Source organism: Protomyctophum bolini, assembly GCF_963924005.1.
Source record: "Protomyctophum bolini genome assembly, chromosome: 21".
Taxonomy (NCBI): Eukaryota; Metazoa; Chordata; class Actinopteri; order Myctophiformes; family Myctophidae; genus Protomyctophum; species Protomyctophum bolini.
In genome coordinates, this window is record NC_137882.1 from 30,087,541 (window position 1) to 30,114,493 (window position 26,953).

The following is a 26,953-nucleotide window of genomic DNA, read 5'->3' on the forward strand; positions in this document are numbered from 1 at the left end:
TGTTTTTTTAAATTTTGAAAAAAAAAGTTAGCCTCGTTTCTCATCATTTTGGACCGTGGGCTATAGCCCATATCGTACGGCATACTATAGCGCGCAGTTTTTCATCATTTTTGAAGATTTGAAAAAAATGACAAAATGACAAAAACGATGGGTTATAGCCCATGTTTTTTTAAATTTTGAAAAAAAAAGTTAGCCTCGTTTCTCATCATTTTGGACCGTGGGCTATAGCCCATATCGTACGGCATACTATAGCGCGCAGTTTTTCATCATTTTTGAAGATTTAAAAAAAATGACAAAATGACAAAAACGATGGGTTATAGCCCATGTTTTTTGAAATTTTGAAAAAAAAAGTTAGCCTCGTTTCTCATCATTTTGGACCGTGGGCTATAGCCCATATCGTACGGCATACTATAGCGCGCAGTTTTTCATCATTTTTGAAGATTTGAAAAAAATGACAAAATGACAAAAACGATGGGTTATAGCCCATGTTTTTTGAAATTTTGAAAAAAAAGGTTAGCCTCGTTTCTCATCATTTTGGACCGTGGGCTATAGCCCATATCGTACGGCATACTATAGCATGCAGTTTTTCATCATTTTTGAAGATTTGAAAAAAATGACAAAATGACAAAAACGATGGGTTATAGCCCATGTTTTTTTTTATTTTGAAAAAAAAAGTTAGCCTCGTTTCTCATCATTTTGGACCGTGGGCTATAGCCCATATCGTACGGCATACTATAGCGCGCAGTTTTTCATCATTTTTGAAGATTTGAAAAAAATGACAAAATGACAAAAACGATGGGTTATAGCCCATGTTTTTTTAAATTTTGAAAAAAAAAGTTAGCCTCGTTTCTCATCATTTTGGACCGTGGGCTATAGCCCATATCGTACGGCATACTATAGCGCGCAGTTTTTCATCATTTTTGAAGATTTAAAAAAAATGACAAAATGACAAAAACGATGGGTTATAGCCCATGTTTTTTTAAATTTTGAAAAAAAAAGTTAGCCTCGTTTCTCATCATTTTGGACCGTGGGCTATAGCCCATATCGTACGGCATACTATAGCGCGCAGTTTTTCATCATTTTTGAAGATTTGAAAAAAATGACAAAATGACAAAAACGATGGGTTATAGCCCATGTTTTTTGAAATTTTGAAAAAAAAGGTTAGCCTCGTTTCTCATCATTTTGGACCGTGGGCTATAGCCCATATCGTACGGCATACTATAGCGCGCAGTTTTTCATCATTTTTGAAGATTTGAAAAAAATGACAAAATGACAAAAACGATGGGTTATAGCCCATGTTTTTTGAAATTTTGAAAAAAAAAGTTAGCCTCGTTTCTCATCATTTTGGACCGTGGGCTATAGCCCATATCGTACGGCATACTATAGCGCGCAGTTTTTCATCATTTTTGAAGATTTGAAAAAAATGACAAAATGACAAAAACGATGGGTTATAGCCCATGTTTTTTGAAATTTTGAAAAAAAAAGTTAGCCTCGTTTCTCATCATTTTGGACCGTGGGCTATAGCCCATATCGTACGGCATACTATAGCGCGCAGTTTTTCATCATTTTTGAAGATTTGAAAAAAATGACAAAATGACAAAAACGATGGGTTATAGCCCATGTTTTTTTTAATTTTGAAAAAAAAAGTTAGCCTCGTTTCTCATCATTTTGGACCGTGGGCTATAGCCCATATCGTACGGCATACTATAGCACGCAGTTTTTCATCATTTTTGAAGATTTGAAAAAAATGACAAAATGACAAAAACGATGGGTTATAGCCCATGTTTTTTGAAATTTTGAAAAAAAAAGTTAGCCTCGTTTCTCATCATTTTGGACCGTGGGCTATAGCCCATATCGTACGGCATACTATAGCGCGCAGTTTTTCATCATTTTTGAAGATTTGAAAAAAATGACAAAATGACAAAAACGATGGGTTATAGCCCATGTTTTTTTAAATTTTGAAAAAAAAAGTTAGCCTCGTTTCTCATCATTTTGGACCGTCGGCTATAGCCCATATCGTACGGCATACTATAGCGCGCAGTTTTTCATCATTTTTGAAGATTTTAAAAAAAATGACAAAATGACAAAAACGATGCGTTATAGCCCATGTTTTTTTAAATTTTGAAAAAAAAAGTTAGCCTCGTTTCGCATCATTTTGGACCGTGGGCTATAGCCCATATCGTACGGCATACTATAGCGCGCAGTTTTTCATCATTTTTGAAGATTTGAAAAAAATGACAAAATGACAAAAACGATGGGTTATAGCCCATGTTTTTTGAAATTTTGAAAAAAAAAGTTAGCCTCGTTTCTCATCATTTTGGACCGTGGGCTATAGCCCATATCGTACGGCATACTATAGCGCGAAGTTTTTCATCATTTTTGAAGATTTGAAAAAAATGACAAAATGACCAAAACGATGGGTTATAGCCCATGTTTTTTGAAATTTTGGAAAAAAAAGTTACACATCGTAGAACATTTGTAATCAACATTTGACTATATTAGCCTATTGTTGCTCTATAGTTAGTGGTACCATTATATAATATTTACGTTGGTGGCTTGCTCATTTCAAATAGATTATAGTCTGATGAGGCTGCATGCCGAGTGCATTTCTCATTTCGATTCAGAGTCAGTGGGTGGTGGTGCAGCGCACCAGCGCCCCCTGTTGACGGGCCGCCAAGAAAGACGCCTGAGGGTGAGAAGCACACATCCGCCTGCTGGTGACAGCGCTTTGTCATGGGGGCGGGGGCAGATAAACATAATGGAATTAATTGAATTCTGTACTGGCCATATATGGAGCGTGTCTTGAGTGTACGCTACAGGGTTTGATGAGGTCAGATAAACACATGGAACGTCAGCACTGCATGTCAGTTCCATATACAGTGTATATACATCCGAAGCACATGACGGCAGCGTGCCATAACAGCTGACCCAGCCAGTAGCAGGGGGTCCATTTCGCCGAAACGCAAAGTGATCCGTCCCTGGGCTGTGGGTTTGGAATCGCTGAGCAAGCCCTATGACGCTTTATAATCTCAAGTTACAATCTAAGCCAGCAGCTGTTACAGCTAACATGATGACCTAAATATTATCTGATGCATGCAGCGCTAATACAGCAGCTCTGCCTCTCTCTCTCTCTCTCCCCCCTCTCCCTCTCTCTCTCTATCTGTATGCCCTTCCCACCCCCTCTCCCTCACCATCTCTATCTGCGCTGTGAGCTTAATAACAACAACAACAACAATAACAATAATGTATTATTATTATCGGAACCACTGAGCGTCTCGCTCAGGGACATCTCCCACACATTGCCGGGGTGCAGGGATCCAGTCCATGCAGGGGACAGAGTCTGGGGATCGAGTCTATTGGGGATCGAGTCTATGGGGACCTTCAGGCTCTCTTACCAGGCACGTGCATGAGTGTTAGAGAGGCAGGGGCTGAAATCCCATAAGAGGACACTTTTGGCCCAACATAGCAGATCTACAAGCTCACAACGCGTCGTGCTGCGACGCGTTGAGAGCTTGTAGATCAGCTATTTTGGGGGCGGGCAAACCCTGCACTCTTTATCTACTGGAGATGCGGTGTGTACGACATGGATTTCAAAACAAATTAGTTCAGGAGACTTCGGAGAATAAAAAACAATTCTCCTGAATGCTGCCTTATTCCGGTATGGCATGGAAAGGAGAGGAAGGGCATATGTATTTCTTTCACCATCAGTAAACGCTGCATTCGTGGTCTGGAGAGGGAAGTTGTTCTATACATACGGGTAAAAAGGGCAGTGGCTGAAGCCCCCTTTGATGTCTATGTGTGCACGTCCCTTCTCTTACCCTCTCTGACCCCGTGCGGTGCGCGACGTCATCGCGTGGTGACGACAAAGTGAGGGAGAGCGAGTGCATTTCCCGGCAGCGGCATCCAGCCGCGGAGTCTCGATCTCCGCCTTGCCGAGCTTGTAGATCTGCCTATTTTTCAGCACGCAAACAGAGTGTAAAATAAGCCATTATTACAACGCCATCACAGCACTGCCAGAATGTGTTTTTGACGACTAAATCAGCTGTAGATTCAGTCGACTAAAATCATAATGATATTCGGTCGCTAAAACATGTGACTAAAGCTAAACAAAAACTTTAGGCCGAGCAGACATGTCTGGGTCTCGAGAGAGAGACCACGGGACTCGAGTGGAGGTAATAATAACGTGCGGTTCGTTCTGCGTTCACTCAATTTACCTCGAGTGCCGAGACGCTGCGAGAGGCTCAGCAGGAATGAATGAATGCCATGGAGTGTGTTTGAAGGAGACATTATGGGATGGATGCTCCTGCAGGGCCCGCAGCGGTGCCATGGCAAATTGACACGGTCAATTTGTGTGGGGAAAACCTGGTATGTCCAACAGCGTTACAGTTTGGAGAAGGAAGGGAGGAAGGGAGGGAGGGAGGGAGGAAGGAAGGAAGGAAAGGAAGGGAAGGAAAGGAAGGAAAGGAAGGGAGGAAGGGAGGAAGGAAGGAAGGAAGGAAGGAAGAGGAAGGAAGGAAGGAAAGGAAGGGAGGGGAAGGGAAGGAAGGAGTTCACAATAGATTCAATATGATTTAGTCTCAGGCTCTGGCTATTATCTTAATCGTTTTAACATTTATAAAATCCACTTTACACTGTTTTAAATAGCAGATCCATACAAGTTCACAATGTGAAGTGGCGTTGCGAGCTTGTAGATCTGCTATTTTTTTGTAAAATTGTGTACAGTAAAAAGAAAAAGAAAAAAAAAATAAGATGAGATGCAAGGTTTCTGGCCGACAGCCAACAGAATCACTATGCATATTAGACATGGACTCTTAACACTTAAACCATTCTGAACGGGAACCCCTTTTGGTGTTTTTAGCATTATGTTATATACTTTAGCTATTGAAAAATAGCAGATCTACAAGCTCATAGCACGGCACCGAGTGCCTCGCTACGAGCTTGTAGGTCTGCTATTTAAAAAGAATAATCTTTGAATATATATTATTTCAGAGCGAACGTTTTTAACTCAAATCTTTGCTTCTAGGGGGGGGGGGGGGGGGTCCCCTGGAACAACATATTTTCAGATGAAAACCTTCCTGTTTCGGAAGGCTTTTTCGCGTTGGAACTGTTGTCGCTTTGCACAGTTTTTTTTGATAACCCTGTTTTTAACCTTTTACGATAGATATGTTTTTAACCATGTAGCACTCTGGGATTCCTTGTGAATGAAAAGTGCAATATAAATAAAATTCATTATTATTATTATTATTCAGATGAGGGTTCGCTGCCAAATACAGATAATTCTGGGGGTTCTTGACATGAAAAGCAGCACTGACACAGAAACATGGGTTTTTCAGAAAGCTGTCATGATTTAGAATCGTCCTCAAGTCAAAATGGGTTAAACTGAAGAAAAAAAGTGAAATTGTCTCACATGACTCTACTGTATATATATGCAGTGCTTTTAACCTCGCAGCAATTTCTCTCAACCGATTATATTTTGTCCCTGCATGGTCTAATGTGCAAAAGGGAGCTGACCTCTCCCTCTTTAATTGCGTGTCTTTTCCGTATCAGCGTGCTCCATATGTCTGGGATTATACTGGCACCCTTCTTCTGCAGAGCAGTTTCTCGGGCTATGGGGTTTGGCTTCACATAACTTCATTTGGGGGAACAAACAATGGTAACCTCATTGTTGTTTTTAAAGGACATCATGTCCAGCGACACACACAGAAATGTCCAGCAATCACCACGTTTAAAAAAGTTACACTATACTTATTGTGTGAATAAAATTAGATATTTTTTTAATGCAATATATATAACTGTGGTGGTTGGTTGTATTTGGTCTCCCACTGCTCTTCTATTGAGACATTTAGTGTGGTAACCTGACTCCGCCAGCTGGTGGCAGGGCTGGGGCGGTATGGGATTTTTTATTACCGCGGTTCAATCCGGTAAAACACCGTGTACGGAGATGTATTGCACCGCGGACCCCAAATGTAAAACATTTATTCGATTTAATAAAGCTCCCGTCCTTTACTTATCACCTATGCTGCTGCTTTACTTTTAAGGAAGCCGGACAATACCTGTAGCCTTCAAAGATTAACAATAAAGAACTTGAAATTTACTTTGAAGTGAACCTCTGTCTTAAAGGGACACTTCACCCTTTTTTCAAAAATATATATGTTAATGATGTTTAGAAGCTTTAGAACACTTTCCTGGGGGTCTTTATGTGTGTAATATGTGGTTTTAGATATTTTAGATTGTAACAGTGAGCACAGTGTCTCTGATGTCATGGACACTGGTCTCACTACCTTCCTGGACTACAATTCCCATTATTCTTTGGTGCTCTGCTCCTCCTTGTGGATAGGGGGAGATCTGTCTTACTGAGACAACATGTAGTCCAGGAAGGAAGTGAGCCCAGTGTCCATGACATCAGAGACACCGGGCTATTACATCGACTCACTGGCCTTGGAACGTCTCGGGATCCCCCCAGGAGGAAGTCACAAATGTTGCACTGGAGAGGGGAAGTCTGGAGCTCTCTGGTGGAGCTGTTGCCCCTTACGACCCGACTATGGATAAGCGGTTGAAGATGGATGGCTGGATGGATTCTTCCGGGTTCATCGTTTCTGCTTGAAAGAGACCAGATCAAGGTAGGAGGAGGGAACTTATGTGAACTCAATACTGCCACAATCTGGCAGAGTGGAGGTTACATTACTGGTTGACAAGTGGTAAAACTTAATTTCAGCACTTGATGCTTGGTGCTTCCATGTTTTAGACAGGGTAAGTTGACTGATCCACAACAGGTTGAAAAAAAATCGTTTCATATAAGCATTGTGGTCCAAAAATAAACAAGCCCGTCTCGGCGTTATTGCCAGGGAGGTGTCTCTGTATCGTTTGCGACAGTCAGTCACTCATACACGTTTCTAACGGAAATTTCATATCCATATGAGTGCATAACGGCCGGGATTATTTTATATGAGATCTAAAATCCCCCTATGGGGATTACAATGCGAATGAAAAGAACATGAACCCGTGGATTTGCGCCCTCTACCGATATTGATGTCAGACTTCGGTGCTCTATGGCCTATAATAGCATGGCCAGACTAGTATCACTGCGTATATGACGTTAGTCTGGATCTTTGGTGTGGAAGACTTATTTCCATGGGGTGGTTATACAAACACATTCCGTTACAGCAGAAAAATAAGAAAAAAATTGAATAGTGCAGGTCACCCACAAATCTGGGGTGAGCGACATTTTATTCAAAACTGAGGAGTCAGTGCCAGACCAATCTCCATGGGGATTCTTTCGTGACCGATTTGTCTGGTTTTCAGGCTAAAGACAAGTTGTAACAGCCATACAACTGACACCAACCATGAAACTAACACGGTACTGATGATGTCCTCACGGATAACTGTCTGACAGCTCATACTACAACATTTTCTAAGACACAGTTGCTCCTGGAAAGAAGCCAGCTCAGGTGGTTCGGGGCATCTGGTTAGGATGCCTCTCGGGCGACTCCCTATAGGGAGGTCCTCAAGGCACGTCCCACTGGGAGGAGACCCCCGGGGCAGACCAAGGGCGCAGTTGGAGGAAACGCATCGACTAACTGGCCTTGGAACGTCTCGGGATCCCCCCCAGGAGGAAGTCACTAATGTTGCTCTGGAGAGGGGAAGTCTGCAGCACTCTGGTGGAGCTGTTGCCCCCACGCCCCGACTACGGATAAGCGGTTGAAGATGGATGGATGGACAGTTGTTACAAAATGCTGAACATCAACTCACCAACACCCTCATGGTACTTAATTAATGTCTCTCTCTCTCCGAAGAGATGAATGAGGATTTCAACTTGGTTAAAAACATATACATCTTTGTTTTTAATTCATTGACAGACTTGTTAAATTACATACTCTGATTACACACACACACACACACACACACACACACACACACATCGTCGCTGTCAGGGAGGAAACCTTGTGTCCAAAACTGTTACTTAACCCATTCTGGGCGGGAACCCCTTTTGGTGTTAGCTGATCTACAAGCTCATAGTGGGATTGTAGGTCTGCTATTTTTTTTTAAAGTGAAAATGTGGCATACATTTTTTAATATATATTCTTTCAGAGTGTAAGTTTATAACTACATTTTTTGCTTCTGGGGTGGGGGGGGGGGGTCCCCTAGAACAACATATTTTCAGATATAATTTTTGGGGTCCTTGACTTTCTTTTTTTCTTTTTCATTTCAATGTCAGCCCTAGACGGGTTTAAAGATCTAAAGATCAACCTAGTCAGAACGTTATAAGTGAGCTTGCAGATCGGCAATTTGTCCTATACTTTTGTGTGACACATGTAGTATGACAAAGTAGAGCATTCATTTAAAGGAGCATTCAGTGATTTAGGTGATTTGGAGAAAAAAAACCCGGTCCGCCCCGGTAACAAGATGTGCACATGCACACTCTATTATTATTAAATAATAATAAAAAGCATTACCGTTTGAAATATGGAGAAACAAGGTTTCCTGCCCGACAACAACAATACATACACAAACTCATCAATCTAATGGTGTGCCACATAATCACATTCATTTAAAGATGCCCACTAGTTATTTATTCCATGGCCAGTGTTAAAAAAAAAAAAAAAACCCCAAAAAGATGAACTTGTAAACAGTAAGGACAATAAGCGCTTTCTTCCCACGTGGGGAGCATTTCAAAGTGTTAATACTGTACATCACAGCAGTGTTTGATAATTTAGTGTTTTAGTCTTACATAAAACATTTTTTTTTCAAAATACAGAATAAATAAATGCTCTGGAAAATGGTCTGAAATAATGTAAAGCATAGATGATGTGAACATGCACGTTATAGATGATTATCAGACGCAGATTTATTCTTCAACTTCTTTGTTTTTTTTTCCTAAATCTTTATCCTACGATTTAGTCACCCATTTTTTTCACCCAGTGTCAATTATATAGTGCAGGGGTTCTCAACCCTCGGGGGGGGGGGGGGGGTCGCCAAATTATTTTGGGGGGTCACCAAATTATATAAAAAAATATATTTATTAACGGTGTATTGTCTCTGTATATTATTATCTATTAAGGTTATTGCCCCCTCCCGACCCGGGTCCCGAGACATTGCCAAAGCATTTACGGGTGTCCCCGGCCAAAACGTTGAGAACCCCTGATCTAGTGTAACCCTCTGCCAACATGGGGAGAGCAACGGACTGACCTCTTTCTTGCTTAGGTGCTCACTCTTCCAGTGACTGTAACTTGTTCTTGACACTGGAAAACATTTGCAGAATTGTGTTGATGGGGTGCCAAAAGTCAAAAGTGTCAAAAAGTCCTTGTCTGAAATGAAACATTAAATGCCTGACATTCAAAGCATCCGGATCTCTATTTATCAAAACAATACCTTTGGCAAGGCAGAATCTATAGGAAAATACATTCATCAAAAATATTGTTGCTCTGTCAGATAGATAGATAGATAGATATTCATTTCTCAGTCAGTATGACATTGGCTTCTCAACAGCATTCACTTTAACCCTGTCTCATACTATAAATGATCACACATTTGGAATAATGTTGGACTCCGTGTTGTTTTTGGCAGCACATTTAGATTTTAGTTTTAGTCAGTCTCTTGAATAGTTTTTTATTTTGTTTTAGTCACATTTTAGTCACCTGGAATGTTTTAGTGTTAGTCTAGCTTTAGTCGACTAAATCTTACAGTTGATTTAGTCGAACAAAAAAATGTTGGCGGGCCTTGATGCCGTCGTTCACTTGCTCGTCGTTCACTAGATTGGCTATTTCACTTGCTGAAAATAGCCAATCTAGCGTGACACGTTGTGAGCTTGTAGATCGGCTACTTTCAGCATATGCACCCAATTGTAAAATGACTTATAGTGGATCTCTTGCCCACTAGTCCCTTCCTAACATTGTAGTCTAGTCTGAACCGAGTGGTGCTGTTGGGGTGTCAGACTATTGGAGTAGTGGGACTGTTGATTGTCGGACTATTGATTGTCGAACTATTGGAGTAGTGGGACCGTTGATTGTCGGACTATTGATTGTCGGACTATTGGAGTAGTGGGACTGTTGATTGTCGGACTATTGGAGTAGTGGGACTGTTGATTGTCGGACTATTGGAGTAGTGGGACTGTTGATTGTCGGACTATTGGAGTAGTGGGACTGTTGGTTGTCGGACTATTGATTGTCGGACTATGACTGTCGTACTATGTAGTCTGTACTAGTGTTGCACGATTATGAAATTATGACCGATATCCGATCTCCGATTATTTGCAGGGTCATATCTGCCGATACCGATTCTGACCAATTCCGATATTATACAGAGGACCACAATGGAAACAAGCCAAGCCTGTTAATAAAGTATGACATCAATCAATAAATAGCCTATGCTCTTTTCTAAGTGTCTGTTTTCACAACTGAATGACTACTGAATGAATGAGTACACAAATTAAATGTAGTATAATGTAAAGTTTATCATATTTGATTTGGCTTTTGTTCTAGACTAGAGGTAGGCTACTAGGACAGTTTTGATTTATATTGAACTCATTGATGATTGTTTACATTTGTCATTTGAAACATTTTTGCTGGTGAAGACCGATTAAATAATCTGTATTATTTTGAGACCGGTCCGATACCAATATGGCATTTTAATGGCCGATATGGCCTATTCCAATTATGCTACCGATTAATCGTGCATCACTGTACTGTACTGTACTGTACTGTACTGTATTGTACTGTACTGTACTGCCTCTCTCCATGCACCTGTGCATGTGCTACACCGTAGTCTGTACTGCACTGTGCTCTGTGCTGGTGTTACACTGAAAACAACTGGTGTTACGCTCAAAACTCAAATTCCCATCATGCACCTGTGCATGAGGTTGTGCTCAACAGCGCCACTGTGTCACCTGGTGGGTACTCTAAACATACAGACAGAAATACATACGTACAAAAGGGACACACATTGTTGATCCTTGGAGTGACTGCACCACTCAAAAAACCCCAAAACAAAGTCTTGACAGCTCCACTATAGACAGTCTCAACATACATACTACAAAAATGCTGCTGCAATTAAGCATCCAAACTGTAAAAAACAGACACCCGATCATATTCAGATTCAGTTCAAAACCAATAAATATGAAAACAACATAAGTTACATAAACATTTCAAGTATCAAATCTCCTCTCCATGGTTACTATGGAAACTCCCAACAGTTCCAGTATTGCTACACAACGGCATGGCAACATCTACTTAAAGGGGAGTTTCACTTTAGAACTCTTCTGGGGTCATTTTAACATCTACTCGCGCATCTGTGTGCAACCCAGACAGCTGTTAAATTGCTTGATTCAATCTTTATATATTTGATATTAATTTTAACATTTGACATTTCATGTTCTCATATAACTCCATACAGTACTTCAAAATCCCATTGATTATTTTAGAAACACCCGCCCTGGTTTCCTAAGTGTTCTGGCAACTGATATTGTCCTAAATGTGTAAATGCAGATGTAAAAATTGACCCCACTGAGGTGTTTTAATGTGAAATGACCTCTTTAAATTCAGCGAAAAGGTTCCAAAATGCTAGAAACCTACAGTTTTCATTCCTCCTCGAGTCCTCGGTGACATTGACCCGCGAGGACGCACCCATTAGATCCCCTAGTGTTAAGTGAACTCTCTGAGAGTGTACTGGTGGACCCCTGAAAGACCCCGAACGCCCGGGGTTATTTAATCCATTAAATCAGAGTGCCCAGCGATGGATAGCAGTGGAGCACATTTAGCGACGGACCGGACGCTATCCCGGATGTGGCTGAAGTAGCTAGATGTAGCCAAAACACTCCCCGGGGGCCAATCGACAACAACGGGGGGCGACGGGACCGCGGTGGGCCGCCTGACACAATCTTTTCTTAGAATTGGAACGGAATGATTTACAGTAAGATCAAGAGATATTAACGGTTTAAGATTTTCTATCTTGTCGGCTATTCGGGGCATTTTCGATGATGTCCCACCGGGAAAATGACATTGAGTATTGCGCGACAGACGCTTCCAGCCTGTGGAGCGATGCGATCAGTTTTGATATCAATAATCTCCTTTTTTTATCAATCTCCGTCCTGAGTGCTGGGCGTTACTAATTGAGCGGAGAACTCAGTCCTGTGCGCTCAGGTGGAACGTTGGTAATCTATTCCGAGTAGGACAACCTCAGACTCGACGTTGCGATCCTGGCTCCCACCAAAACCCCTGGTTCTCAAAGTGGGGTCCCGGCAACAAAAAATAAATAGTCTCTTTCAAGCCAGAGAATAATTTCACCATCTCTCTACATAAGAGTCTGTAACTATAACATACGCCTCCTGAAAGCCGAGAAGAGAAGAGAAGAGAACAGGAGATGTCACCGCTGTCATTTCTTGGTCCCCTCCAGGCTCAGCCTCCTTTTCACCATGTTCTCTGCTTTCTTGCGCTCCTCCTTCACCTCCTTGTATCTCCATTTGGGGACGGCCAGCAGGTGGGCACTCTCTGGGTCTTTGAAAAGACACACAGCAACACAGCATTTTAACCCATGTACTGTAGGCCTAAGTTCGATTCTACAAAATGTCTTCTAAAATCCTGACAGTTTTCAGAAAGTCCCATGTTTCTATGTCAGTGGTTCTCAAACTATTTCATGTCAAGGACCCCGAAAATTATATGTAATTGGCTGCCGACCCCCATCTGAAAATATGTTGTTCCAGGGACCCCCCAGAAGCAAAGATTTGAGTTAAAAATATTCGCTCTGAAAGAATATATATATTCGAAATTTGCGACACATTCCCGATTTCCCAAAAAATAGCAGACCTACAAGCCCGTAGCGCTATGAGCTTGTAGATCTGCTATTTTTCAATAGCTTTAAAACAGTTTGCCTGCCGGGAATTGTTTAATCCAGGTTACTCGCGCTGCTTTTTACGACATTCCCGCCTCTTGTTTTACGCGTTTAATCCGCCGTATTGTAATAAATAAAAAGAAACTGTCTTTGCCGCGGAGCTAGAGACTAGATGGTTTCGTTTTGATGACGAAACCGGAAATCAACACATGCTGTGGGGGCTGCTAGGGCTTCTGGGAAATTGAGGCCAATGCAAATGAATGGGGTACAACGCCTCGTGGAGGCGGGTCTTGTGCTGCGAGATGGTGGATGGTGCGATCGGTTCATAACAAAACCGAGGAACCTTTTTTCGCCGGACTTTCACGGATCAAAAGCCCAAATAATTCAGCGTATGGCTCTAAAGGTAATACAACAATCTCGGCAGCGTATAGGGGTATTTCATTAAAATGCGGGTTACGCGTTTTAAATCAGTCAAACTGTTAAAAAAACACCAGCAAAGGGGTTTCCCGGGGGCCCAGCTTACCTATTTTGCCCATAGCGCTCTTCCGGCGCTTCTGCGCCTTCTCCGGCACGTAGGTGGGCTTGGGGGCCCTGGTCACCGTCACCGTGGGCACGGTCCACTCGGGCCGCACGCTGCTGCGTCGCACCGTGTGGAGCGGCATGAGGCTGGGCCTCCTGGACGAGGTGGAGGCCTCGGGGGAGTGCCCCTGGGGGCTCGGCTGCTTCAAGGGGCTCTGCCTGTGCTGCAGGCTGGTCCTGCGCTCCGAGCTGCCGCAGGCGGAGGAGACCCGGTTGTTGCCCACGAGCGAGACGATGCGGGAGTTCTCGAACAGCCGCTGGTGGCTGCTGCTCCGCTGCGGGTCCAGCGCCTGCAGCTCCTTGGCGCGCTGCAGGCGCACGATCTCCGGCACGGCGTAGCGCCGGACGCCCACGCACGGCGGAGTCTCCGGGCACACCTGTCGACGGATGGACGCAAATGAAAGAAGTCCCCCCCGACCGTTGGTGGAGCTGTTCAGTCAGTCAGTCAGTCAGTCAGCAAGCTCATACAATGGGCAACTGTCGGCCCGTGGGCCACATGCGGCCTCCACCGTCACTTAATGCAGCACCGGCCGCGCGTTAATATCTTTTTGAACTTGTAGAACGGCTATTTTTGTGGTCCTCTGGAGTTGAGTGTGGAAATATAGTGGCCCTCTCCATCGTCAAAGTTGCCCACCCTTGAGTGAGTGCGTGAGTGAGTGCGTGCGTGCGTGAGTGAGTGAGTGAGTGCGTGAGTGCGTGAGTGCGTGAGTGCGTGAGTGCGTGAGTGAGTGAGTGCGTGCGTGCGTGAGTGAGTGAGTGAGTGAGTGAGTGAGTGAGTGCGTGAGTGAGTGAGTGTGTGAGTGCGTGAGTGGCAGGGACGTGCACACATAGACATCAAAGGGGGCTTCAGCCCTTGCCCTTTTACTCGTCTGTAAAACAACCGAGAGACTGCCCTCTCCAGACCACGAGTGCAGCATTCACTAAGGTGAAACAAATGCAAAACGCCGGAAGGCAGCGTTCAGGAGAATTGCTTTTTTCCCCCCTCCAAAGTCTCCTGAACTTGAACACAGTATTCTGTGTTGAACACATTTGTTCAGAAATTCATGTCGTTACACCGCATCTCCACTGGCTAATGAGTGCTGGGCTGCGCCCCCCCATAGCTTAGTTTTCATTTAGTTTCCGTCAGTGAAAAAAAGGTAGTCGACGAACATTTTTCGTCTTAGTTTTTTGTCGACAAAAACAAACACTGCTTCCCGGGGAACGTGCAGCATTGCCATAGTAACGTTATACGATGTGCAAACCTAACCTTCTTCTCCAGAGCAGGTTATGTTGGAGATATTTGGATCAACAGTGTGTAATAGAAGCACCGTCTAGGAGCCAATATCAATTCCACGCGGGGCTCAGTACACAAAAACCCTTTGGCTTTCCCTGACATTTGTTCTATGAGAGATAGAGACTCTCCCCAGAGGGAGGGAGTTATCGCTGTAGGCCGCTTCTTGAGCCGTGAGCTCTTCTTGGCTGCAAAGCGATATGAAAACCATTTCATTGGGCCTTTTGTCTGGGCCCATATCATCCTAGAACACAGACTTACTGTAAGCCTCGGACTATAAATATGAAATAATAGCCTGCTAAAACGAAGACGAAAAATGTCCGTAGACTACTAGTTTTCCACTGACGAAAACTAAATGGAAACTAAATGAACACTAAGCTATGATGACTAAAACTAAGACTAAATGATACTGACAATTTCGTCAACAAATATAAAATCGACTAAAATGTCAGGAAGGTGACTACTAGTGGACAATAGATCCAGCAGAAGTCATTTTACAATTTGCTGCATGCTGAAAATAGCCGATCTACAAGCTCACAACGCGTCACAGCGCAACGCTGGTATGGACTCCCTGGGACAAAACCGTTTTAAAGGTCAAACTTAACCCATTTAGGCCTGACGTCGAAATTAAACACATTTTTTCCTGAAAAACCTCATGTTTCTATATCAGTGGTTCTCAATATTTCATGTCAAGGACCCCAAGAACTATATGTAATATGACCCCCCATCTGAAAATATGTTGTTCCAGGGACCCTCCAGAAGCAAAGATTTGAGTTTAAAACTGAAACTCTGAAAGAATATATATTCAAAGATTTGAGGCACATTTTCACGGTTTTTCAAAAATGGCAGACCTACAAGTTCATGAACTTGTAGGTCTGTGAACTCCGTCCTTACCGTGCGGCAGGCCATGGCGATGAAGGGGCTCCTGAGGGAGGTGGTGGCGACCACCAGGTGGTCGATGGCGCCGTGGTCCACGGGGTTGGTGACGTTGGCGAAGCTGAAGGCGCTCTTCACATGGTCCATGGCGCGCTTGATGAGGCCCTGGCGCTCCTGGGCCTTGTCCACCAGGGAGCGCAGCTGAGGCCACTCCAGACTGCAAAAAGAGAGTGTCGTTTATCATTTTTTGAGCGGTGTTCAATTTACAATTTACAGCCGTGTTGACTAAGAAAGGAAATATTTGTCGACTACCTTTTTTCACTGACGAAAACTAAATGGAAACTAAATTAAAACTAAGCTATGGTGACTAAAACCAAGACTAAATATATTGACAATTTCGTCAACAAATAAAAACTAGACTAGACTAAAATAAGAGATCCAGTATAAGTCATTTTACACTTGCTTGCATGGTGAAAATAGCAGACAAGCTCACAACGCGTCACAGTGAACAATGGGAGAAGGGTGTGGACCCGAGAAAGGCCCTCATTGTGTTGCACCGTGCAGTGGATTCGAACCCACAACCTCCACGCCGGTGATGGGCAGGCACTTTAACCACTGTGCCACCCGAGCACCCAAAGGGTGTCGATTAACTCATTTTGGACGGGAACCCCTTTTGGTGTTTTAAAGCATCATGTTATGCTTTAGCTATTGAAAAAAAAGCAGATGTACAAGCTTGTAGGTCTGCTATTTTAGAAAAATATATATCTTTTCAGAACGAACGTTTTTAACTCAAATCTTTGCTTCAGGGGGGGGGGTCCCTGGAACAACATATTTTCAGATGGGGGTCGGCCAATTACACATAATCTTGGGGGTCCTTGGCATGAAAATGTTTGAGAACGACTGAAATAGAAACATGAGGTTTTTCAGATTTTTTTAATTTCGATGTCAAGTCAAAATGGGTTAAGGATTATTCCCAGTCTATTGACTCATTGGTGCATTAGTGTGCATGGAAACACACAGAGTCTGCTGCATACGGCAGTGTGATTAGTGCATTGTCGCCGTCAGATGGAAACCTTGTGGTGTCCTAAGCAGCGTTGATTTTGACGGCTTTTGATTTCAGTTTTAGTTATAGTCTCTTGAATAGTTTTCAATTTTAGTCGCCTGTAATGTTTTGGTGTTAGTCTATTCCAAGTCAACTAAATATCATACGATTTTAGTCGACTATACAGTTGATTTAGTCGACTAAAATGTGTAATGGCTGATACATACTTACAAAATCAACACTGGTCCTAAAAACGGTTACTCTGTATGAAACGAATATGAAAATAGGCCCATAACATGTGGTTCAATTGATCCAATGGAGTGGGAGTATTACCAGGTGAGGTACCAGGTGGGAGTATTAACAGGTGAGGTACCAGGTGAGATTATTACCAGGTGGGAGTATTACCAGGTGGGAGTATTACCAGGTGAGAGTATTACCAGGTGAGAGTATTACCAGGTGGGAGTATTACTAGGTGAGGTACCATGTGAGAGTATTAACAGGTGAGGTACCAGGTGAGGTACCAGGTAAGGTACCATGTGAGGTACCGTACCAGGTGAGGTACCATGTGAGAGTATTAACAGGTGAGGTACCAGGTGAGGTACCAGGTAAGGTACCATGTGAGGTACAGTACCAGGTGAGGTACCATGTGAGAGTATTAACAGGTGAGGTACCAGGTGAGGTACCAGGTAAGGTACCATGTGAGGTACCATACCAGGTGAGGTACCAAAAATAGTTGACTATTGATACAAGGTTTCGGTCAAGCCCACCACACACCGGCTGCGTCCGCCGCGCGGCGGACACAGCCACCTCCATTATTTTCAATGAAGCTATCGCACACCGGCTCCGTCCGCCGCGTCGTGCCGCGTCGCCTGGCGCGCCGATAGAACACAGTTCTATTTTCCAGGCGGCGCCACGCGGCAACGCGTCGCAGACGGTGTGTGATGGGCTTCAGACAGCAAAGATATTATGTCTTCTCCATTTTTTACTGACAGCATTTATGAAGGGTTTTTATCATTTCCACGCATGCATATTATTATGATCTGACAGGTTATGTTTAAGCCTTGTTGATGTGTTGCTGCAGGCAGGCTGCCTATACTAGACTATCCTTTATGCACCACATAGACGTGTGAAGCAGTCTGTCTGGCAGGCTACGAACCCATTTAGACCTGGGAACGATTCTACTAAATTAATGTTTTCTAAATCCTGACAGTTTTCTGAAAAACCCCCGACCCCCATCCGAAAATATGATGATACAGGGACCCCCCCCCCCCCCGAAGCAAAGATTTGAGTTAAAAACGTTGGCTTTGAAAGAATATATATTCAAAGATAAATTTTCACGATAAAAAAAAAATAGCTGATCTACAAGCTCGTAGCGCGGCACCAAGCTTGCTATTTTGCCAACAGCTAAAGTATAACATAATGCTTAAAACACCAAGGAGTTCCCGCCCAGAATGGTTTAATCTCCACAAATTAACTTCTTCCGCCATAAAAAAGGAACCTGTGCCAAGACTGTCTTTCATTTTTTTTTTAAACAAAGAAATGCTTTTTCAAACGCCCAGACGAGAAGACAATTAAAATTCTACATAGAGCACCTCTCATCACGTTGGGTTCTCATACATTCTCACGTCAAGCACAATGATCGTCGGACTTCCCACACCCACACTGTCTGAAATGAACAATAAGGCCATCACACGGCTAGCACTTTCAACATCAAATGACACTGATCATCCTGTGTATCGCTTTCATTGTTGAGAGGAATATCTTCCAGAGAAAAAAAGAGATGTTGTTCCAACAGAGATTTTTTCAAGTTGTGATGATTCCTGGCTCTGTGGGGGGGTATTTATTTATAGGCCAATAAGACTAAACAATAGGACCCAATGAGGCATTTAGAGGTAAAAAAAAATAACAGAAAAATGTATTATTTAAACTCTTTTCTTTATAAAATATAATTGTTGCTAAATAGCATCGCTGGGTCTTACAGGGTTAACCTCATGCCATCTGCATCTGGACATACAGAACCTTGCCATCGAAAAAAGGTCAGTTTTTGTCCGCTCAGCCATCGCGGCATTAAACAAACTGCCCCGCCGATAGGATGGTTCTGTACACAGTGGGGACCTCATGTTTTTGTATTGTCTTGGTGTTATGTGCTCTGTGTTGTTTTTGATGTGGGAGTTTGTTTGAACAGACTGTGAAGACAAATTTCCTTCGGGACAACAGAGGTTATTATTATTAACATTGTGTTTGGCCGCGGAACGACCTCCATCTCAGTTCTGTGCATAAAGTGTGACGTGATGCCTCTTGGAACTATGACTGTTGGCCTTCTGTTGGCATTGCTTCTTTATTGCCAATGTAGGCCTACTGTGTGTGATCTGTTTGTTTGTAGGCTGTATGTTTTCTGTATCCTGATGATTGCTGTGCACAAGACAAATTTCCGAAAGGACAAATAAAGTATCTATCTATCTGAAAATGTGTTTAGTGTGTTGATAAAATGTTTCACACTTATTCCAAAATGTTCACATTTTAACATCTTAAACAGCCACGTGTGTGTCTTAACCAGCCACGTATGTATCTTAACCAGCCACGTATGTGTCTCACGTATGTCTTAACCGGCCACATAGTGTCTTAACCAGCCACGTATGTGTCTTGAGTTTCAACCGACCGCACTCGATGTGTATGTCGAATACAGGTTGTAGTAGAACGAAAATGTAGGAGCTAGCATAACGAGGCCTGTTTAAAAACCAAGGAGCTAGCATAACGAGGGCTTTTACTAGGCAGCGAGACAGATGGCTCGCTGAGAAGTTAGTCGCTGACAAGCACATTTAGCCAAGTTTTGTGCTCAGTGGGTGCTCATTTAATTAACGAGGTACTAAATTAGAACCACACGTGTAACGGCAGGCAGGTTTGTGTGTGTGTGTGTGTGTGTGTGTGTGTGTGTGCGTGCCCATTAGCAGCCCTATATAGTGCTAATGGGTGGGATCCTAAAAAAGGACACTTTTACGCCAGTCAATCTAAGGTTTGAACCAAAATAAATTGCAATAGTAATCGTTCAAGGTTCTTTTATGACCCTTAGGGTCATCCAAATAACATATTAAAAGTAGTTTTCATTAGTCTCGCATAGCCAGACAACTATTCCACAATCTCTGAATGCTATATAGAGTAAAATATCTTTACATTTTATTATTTCATTTCCTTTTCTGCTAAGCAACAAGCTATAGATGCTTAGATGTTTTCTATTTACTGTATATCAGGGTACATTTGTGCGACTGTAAAGACGAAACGGAAGTGGGGAGGGAGGAGGCTCCACTTCTGCTTTATATTTGACTCGTGACAGCTAGCCCTTCCATTGGTCCAGACTGTATAGTAGTATGATGGAAGCATTTGGTAATTGTGAGAGGCAACAGTCTGGCAACGTGAGACAATTGTAAAACTAACGCTTGGAATGGGTTCAGATTCAGAATCATAAAAAAAACCCCTAGTTTGACACGCCACATCTTACTATAAATGTGCCATGTATCTCTGTGTGTGTGTGTGTGTGTGTGTGTGTGTGTGTGTGTGTGTGTGTGTGTGTGTGTGTGTGTGTGTGTGTGTGTGTGTGTACGATTGTACTGCATGTAACTCGGGAACCGTTTGCCCCACGACTTCTAATTCGACACACATGTCCTTAGCTCACCTGTCCTTTTTACTCTGTACACAAATGAGTGTAGAAGTGGCAACCCGAACAATTACATCATGAAATTCTCGGATGATACTGCCATCTTAGCCCTTCTGGATAAGGATAGGGATTTAGCTGACTATACTTTTCAGAGGTCCAGAACTTTGTAAAGTGGTGTGACGACAACCACCTTATTCTTAATGTTAAGAAGACACAGGAGATGGTGTTTTTGACCACAAGAGTATTGGTGACCACAGGCCATGTGGTTATATAGTATACCTGAAGGCGTCAGACATCTGCCGGGGGCAGGGCCGACACGCCAGGCGAGCCATCACCCATTGCACCTCGTAGCGGCCCGTGAACCACGCCCACTCCCGGGCCGTCAGCTTGCGTCCGTGGTCCCTGGCGTCCAGGTCGCTCCCTGGTGGGGCATAACAACAGACACATGGTCAGTGGTTCGTTTGGTATGTTGGTTCTTCACCACTGGAACGGATCGACCCAGTGGTTCCCAAAGTGGGCTCCGGCGGGGACCCCTCAGGGCTCTTTGAGGGAGTTCCCTAGCTAGATGATAGTTTGGAACCAAATGGACTCTTTTGGGTCTGTAACTCTGAGAGTGTACAAATACACATTTGTACACTCAGTTAAATTAACATTTTACAATATAATTGGGGTCTCAGAGATAGAAATGCCATTAAATGGGGGTCTGTATGTCAAACCTCCCGTTCCTTGAAATTAAACAGGTTGAGAATCACTGCTAAGAGCCGTACAAATGCTCTTATTGGGGGTCTTTGGCATATATTTTCTAATGGGGGTCCGCGGGGATAATTTGTGTCAATTTGGGGGTCCTTGTCAGTACACTTTTCAGAAAAAAAAACATGTTTCTACTGTATGTCAGTGGTTTCTCAAAGTGTTTCATGTCATCCCCAAAAATTGGCTGCCAACTGAAAATATGTTTTTCCAGGGGACCCAGGGGGTCTTAAATAAAATAAATCACTCCCGTGTGAAGCGAGGGGCGCTAATATATTAACCCATTTAGACCTGCGCTCGATTCTACAAAATGTCTTCTAAATCCTGACCGTTTTCTGAAAAACCTGTGTTTCTACGTCGGTGCAGGTGCTCAACCCTTTTCATGTCAATGAATGAATTATCTGTAATTGGCCGCTGAACCCCCATCTAAAAAAATATGTTGTTCCAGGGACCCCTCCAGAAGCAAAGATTTGAGTTAAAAAACGTTCGCTCTGAAAGAATATATTCAGAGATTTGCGCCACATTTTCACGCTTAAAAAAAAAAAGCTATTTTTCAATAGCTAAAGTATAACATAATGCTTTAAAAACACCAAAAGGGTGGCTCTATCCCAGCCTACCTGCGGTCATGAGCGAGCGCACACACTCGACGCGCCCCTGCATGGCGGCCTTCATCAGGGCCGTGAAGCCATGGACGTTCTTCTTCTCCAGGTCCAGACCCGTGAAGTAGTTCAGCAGATAGTTGGTGATCAGCACGTGGCCTGCATGGTGGAGGCAATTATTAACCACAACGTTTTTTTACATTACTGTACGTACGTGTTCCCATTACCCCCTGTGAGAGGGAGGATGACTGATTTAAGCAGTCACACCTGGCCTGAGTCAAACTAGAACTGGACTCAGAGCTGGGTGTGGCTGCGCACCTGTTGTGCCTTGATCAAGTCCATGATGCACAACAGGTGCGCAGCCACACCCAGCTCTGAGTCCAGTTCTAGTTTGACTCAGGCCAGGTGTGACTGCTTAAATTAGTCATCCTCCCTCTCACACCTCCCATTTAGACCCGAGGATGATTCTACGAAATGCCTTCTAAATCAGAAGTAAAGTAAAAGTAAATCAGACAGTTTTCTGGAAATAAAAACCCATGTTTCTATGTCAGTGGTGCTCAAACTATTTCATGTCAAAGAGCCCCACATATATGTAATTGGCCGCGGACCCCCATTTGAAAATATGCTATCTGTTTACAATGACGTTATTTTTCAGAAAGGAAGCCATTGAGGTTAATGCTTCCAACTCGAGTAGAATTATTAATGTTCTGTACAGTACAAACTTGTGTCCATGACAAAGAAAAATATATGATGTGGAGACAATAGAGGGTATGCGCATGCTTAAAGTGAATGGCACATCGAGTGGCAAAGCAACATGCAAAGTGAGTTTAACATTGTTTAATGTTATTTAATGCAATCAGATAGTACCTTTCTGTGTGGATGTATGGGCTGTCAAGGCCAGAAAGTAGTTTTTTGCCACTCAGCAGGCATTCCTGCATAACTTCCGGGTTTGATGATGATACCCTCTATAAAGACTATTATTATCATTATTATTGAAGGTGGTTTCAATTTTCCATTTGCTCAGTACAATATTCCGGGGGCATATTTAGAATGTGTGCAGGGTTGAGTATGTTGAATCTAGTTTGCATTTAATGAGGATTTAGTTGACACAGTGAAATAAAATGGCGCTAGTATTCAGTGTGGTGGCAGACGGCCTGTCACAGCCAGATTTGGGAGACCAGTAGCTTTGTTGTTGCAAGGAAAGCGGTAAAAATGGGACTTTCGTGGCGGTTTTCGTCTCAGATTTAGTCCGACGCAGGAGGACACAGTAGAACACACAAAAGCGACACAAAAGTAGAATAAGTTGGTTACAGTGGTTATTTAAAAGCTAAGGTGCGTAAGGTCTTAAGGTCTTAATTGGTTTAACCCATTCTGACCGGGAAGTGGAACCCGTTTTGGTGTTAGCATCATGTTATGCTTTAGCTATTGAAAAATAGCAGATCTACAAGCTCATAGCGCGCCACCGAGTGGCGCGCTACGAGCTTGTAGGTCTGCTATTTTTTTTAAATCGAAGAACGACTGACATTTTTAGAATCTGATCTCAGGTCAGAATGGGTTAATCAGACCAGTGTGTGTCCAGTGAAAACCTCGTATGAATCTGATCTCAGGTCAGAATGGGTTAAGGAAAGGTGGTTCCCAATGTGGGGTCCCCTTGGAACCGCCCTCTCAACGGCCACGGGAGGTTCCCGGACCTCACTGCTCTAAATAACAAGGAAAAACAGTGCGTGCGTGCGTGCATGTGTTTGTACGTGCGTGTGCATATAGCTCACCTGCCAGCTGTGCAGCAGTGACGAGAGCCGTGCGTGTGTGTGTTTGTGCGTGCGTGTGTGTGTGTGCACATAGCTCACCTGCCTGTGAAGCGGTGATGAGAGCCGTGTTGCCCTCGAGGTCCTGCCAGTTGACGTCCAGGTGTGGACACTGAGACAGCAGCATGACCACGTCAACGTAGCCCAGGTAGCACGCCACCATCAGCCCTGTCTGAGGGACGGACAGACAGACAGACAGACAGACAGACAGACAGACAGACAGACAGACAGACAGACAGACAGACAGACAGACAGACGGGGGGGGGGGGAGAAAAGTAAGAATAGGTTTTAGTGTAGCATGAAAAACAGAGGAATCAACCACAAGGTGACTGAGGGGGCCTATATATAATATACAGGTTTAATGTTTGTTTTTAGTTCAATGTTTGTTTTAAAAAATGCCATCGACAATGAAGGGAACATTTCATCTCGTCGCCAACACAAACATTAGATGCCATTGGCCCGGTTTCCCCAAAAGGTGTTGCATATGCTCAGTTGCTCCTCTAGGCCACACACAGAAGCCTGTGGACACAGACATTCCGAAAATGTATTTAACAATATTTGGAACATTTGGAATTAAATATTCTGTGTGCGGACTAGAGGACTGCAACACCACTTCTTACACCACGGTGTAAGAGTTTGTCCTTCGGGAAACCGGGCCATTAACAATAAAGATAAATTTGCACCGTTTGTTTTACATCACCATGACATCACCTAATCAACATGAGTTAGACTTTAATATATTAGCGCCCCTCACTTCACACAGGGCCGTGATGGTTTACTCAGTACTTTTAGTAGTACTACTATTGTAACTCCCTCCTTACTGGCCTATACTGATCTAGGTTTTAATCAACACTGCTTCAGTACAATTCTGAATACAGTAACTTCTACATGTAAATCTGAATACCGGGAGTCTCAACCACATGAATCCTGGTGAGATGAAAGCAGTGTCACCAGATGGCGAGGCATGCATAAACACATGTATCATAATCAGTCCAGTGTCACAACCATGCATGTCGTCTATGTGCCTTCCAGGAGATCAGTGGAACACAGTGTTGTTTTTGGCATAGCTTTAGTCATAGTCTCTTGAATAGTTTTCATTTAGTTTTAATCACATTTTTAGTCACCCAGAATGTTGTATTGTTGGTCTTCTAAATGTCGACTAAATCTACATTTGATTTAGTCGGCTAAAAATGTATTTTGGTGGGCGTTGATGCCGTCGTAATGACTTATTTTACACTTGGTGACAATAGCAGATATACAAGCTCACAATGCGTTGCAGCGTAATGTGCTTGTAGATCTGATTTAGTGTTCGTCAGTGCAAAAAGGTAGTCGACAGTTTTAGTCGACAAAAACAACACTGAACAATATGGAAAGCATGCAATAATGTCACATTTCAGGACCGTGGGGATGTGAAACTTGTCCAAATAGATCCAATGCAGACCCTTATTTAGTCACATGCTCTTGTCAATACTTTTCATTGGTTGAATATTTATTAAAAAAAACACAGGCATACCATACCTAACCCATACAGGACGGGAATGGTGTTTTAAGCATTATGTTATTCTTTAGCTGCACAGAGTGCCGCGCAACGAGCTTGAAGATCTGCAATTTTTTAAAATGAAAATGTGGTGCAAAAAAAAGGTTTTTAACTCATATCTTTGCTTCTGGGGAAGTCCCTGGAACAACATATTTTCAGATGGGGGGCCGGCGGCCAATTACATAATTATAATTGTTGGGGTCCTTGACATGAAATAGTTTGAAACCGACTGATATAGAAACACTTGACGACATTTGTAGAATCTGGTCTCAATCCAAAATGGGTAAAAAACTTCCCAACATTAAAAAAAAAAAAAGGAAAAATAGCTAAAGCAGCCGAGCTACAAGCTCACGGCGCGCCGCAAAGTGGTGCCTCGTGAGCTTGTAGATCGGCTATACACATGCACCATAATGCCACCATGTGGGGGAATAAACAATGGCATATGGAGATAGGAGGTTTCTGCCCCCGACAGCAACAATAAGACATGTGTTCTGTCTTCAAGGAGCTTAGTGAACTGTCCTGACCCCGTTGGAAGTATTCAGAACCCCCTCACCCCTCCCCATGCCGACTAGTGTTTTTTTTTTATGGGAGCATTTCTGTGTCGACCTGTGTTCATTCATGGCAGCATAGTTGCTCTTTTATGTGTGTGCTTGTGCGTGTGTGCACGCGCGTGCGTGCGTGCGTGCGTGCGTGCGTGCGCGCGCGCGCGTGCGTGCGTGTGTGTGTGTGTGTGCGTGTGCGTGTGTGTAGGTGCCTAGGTGGGCATTCATATATGGGCTGTGATGTGTACACAGGGTCTGGAAAGTCCTAAAAGTTGGGTGTTTTCCCGGAAGACGAAGCCTCCATCAGCCAAAACACACACACACACACACACACACACAAGCGCACGCACGCACACACACACACACACACACACACACAGCCCTGTGACCATCTCAATCCTCAAAGTCCATGAAAAGTAACAAAATCAGCCCCAAAACTACCGTTAATTCACTCACTTTGTGGAAGTCAACATGCATGGATCTCTTGTCCACTAGTCCCTTACTCCCTTCCTAACATTTTAGTCTAGTTGTTTTTATTTGTTGACTATATTTAGTCTTAGTTTTAGTCATCATAGCTTACGTTTTCATTTCGTTACCATTTAGTTTTCGTCAGTGGAAAAAAGGTAGTCGACGAACATTTTTTGTCTTAGTTTTAAGTCGTTGAAAACAACTGGGTGAGAGTGTCCGCGCGGACATTTGGGAGGTCAGGGTTCGGTTCCCCGGCCAGACCATATCAAACTAATCAAAGACGATAAAAACGGGACCCAGTGCCTCTCTGCTTGGCACCAACGTGACATACTGGCGTTATTTCCAAAGGGGTGTGCTTTCATAATAATATTAATTTTAGTATTATTAAATGGTGGTAAGGGATAACTAGTAGAACATCGTTAAACATGTATATATATTCTAAGTCCGTTTTTCCCGAAAAATGTCCGTAGACTAAAAAAATACCAATAAAACGATTCAAGAGACTGACTAAGACTAAAATCTAAGTTTGGTGTCAAAATCAACACTTGACATAACGACGTCTTCACTGCGGACGCCGTTGATAAATCATGTTGATTTAGTCAAGCGGAAGAAGAAGGAAGGACTGGAATCTGGATCCGCAGGTCCGGATAAGTAAAATCAACAGGAAATCCCAGCCCCCCCACCTTCCACCAACACACACACGCACGCACGCACCCACGCGCACACGTACATACGCACGCACACACACACTGAGGGTTGGGACAGAAGCAGACAGAAGCAGAGTGAGAGAAGCACGGCGAGGGAGAGTCTCTCTTTAATGAGCTCAGTCACAACTTGTACAAATCCGTTCTGCCGTGACAACACTGTAGTGTGACCTGTGATGCTGCACCGTGCACTCTGCACAGCTTACCCATGGTCAGCGGAAAACTTCACTTCACTACGCTATAGCGCATGCAGCTGGGATGAGGCAGCCTTTTGCTGCAAATGGCAATATGGAACCAAGGCTTTTCTTTT

The 26,953-nt window shown here is 43.4% G+C and overlaps 1 protein-coding gene across 2 annotated transcripts in view; it reads right to left on the bottom strand.

Moving 5' to 3' along the window:
* Window positions 1-10,686: 10,686 nt before the first annotated feature.
* LOC308335958 (ankyrin repeat domain-containing protein 33B-like) overlaps window positions 10,687-26,953 on the bottom strand; it is a 34,184-nt gene continuing 17,917 nt past the window's right edge. For both annotated transcript variants that reach the window (XM_080793186.1, XM_080793185.1), the window contains exons 3-8: window positions 23,435-23,564; window positions 21,606-21,746; window positions 20,521-20,662; window positions 15,566-15,764; window positions 13,346-13,778; window positions 10,687-12,488 (exon numbers count right to left, since the gene is read on the bottom strand). In XM_080793186.1, the coding sequence (XP_080649312.1) occupies window positions 12,367-12,488; window positions 13,346-13,778; window positions 15,566-15,764; window positions 20,521-20,662; window positions 21,606-21,746; window positions 23,435-23,564 (1,167 nt within the window). In that variant the 3' untranslated portion in view covers window positions 10,687-12,366. The remainder of the gene's footprint in view (window positions 12,489-13,345; window positions 13,779-15,565; window positions 15,765-20,520; window positions 20,663-21,605; window positions 21,747-23,434; window positions 23,565-26,953) is intronic.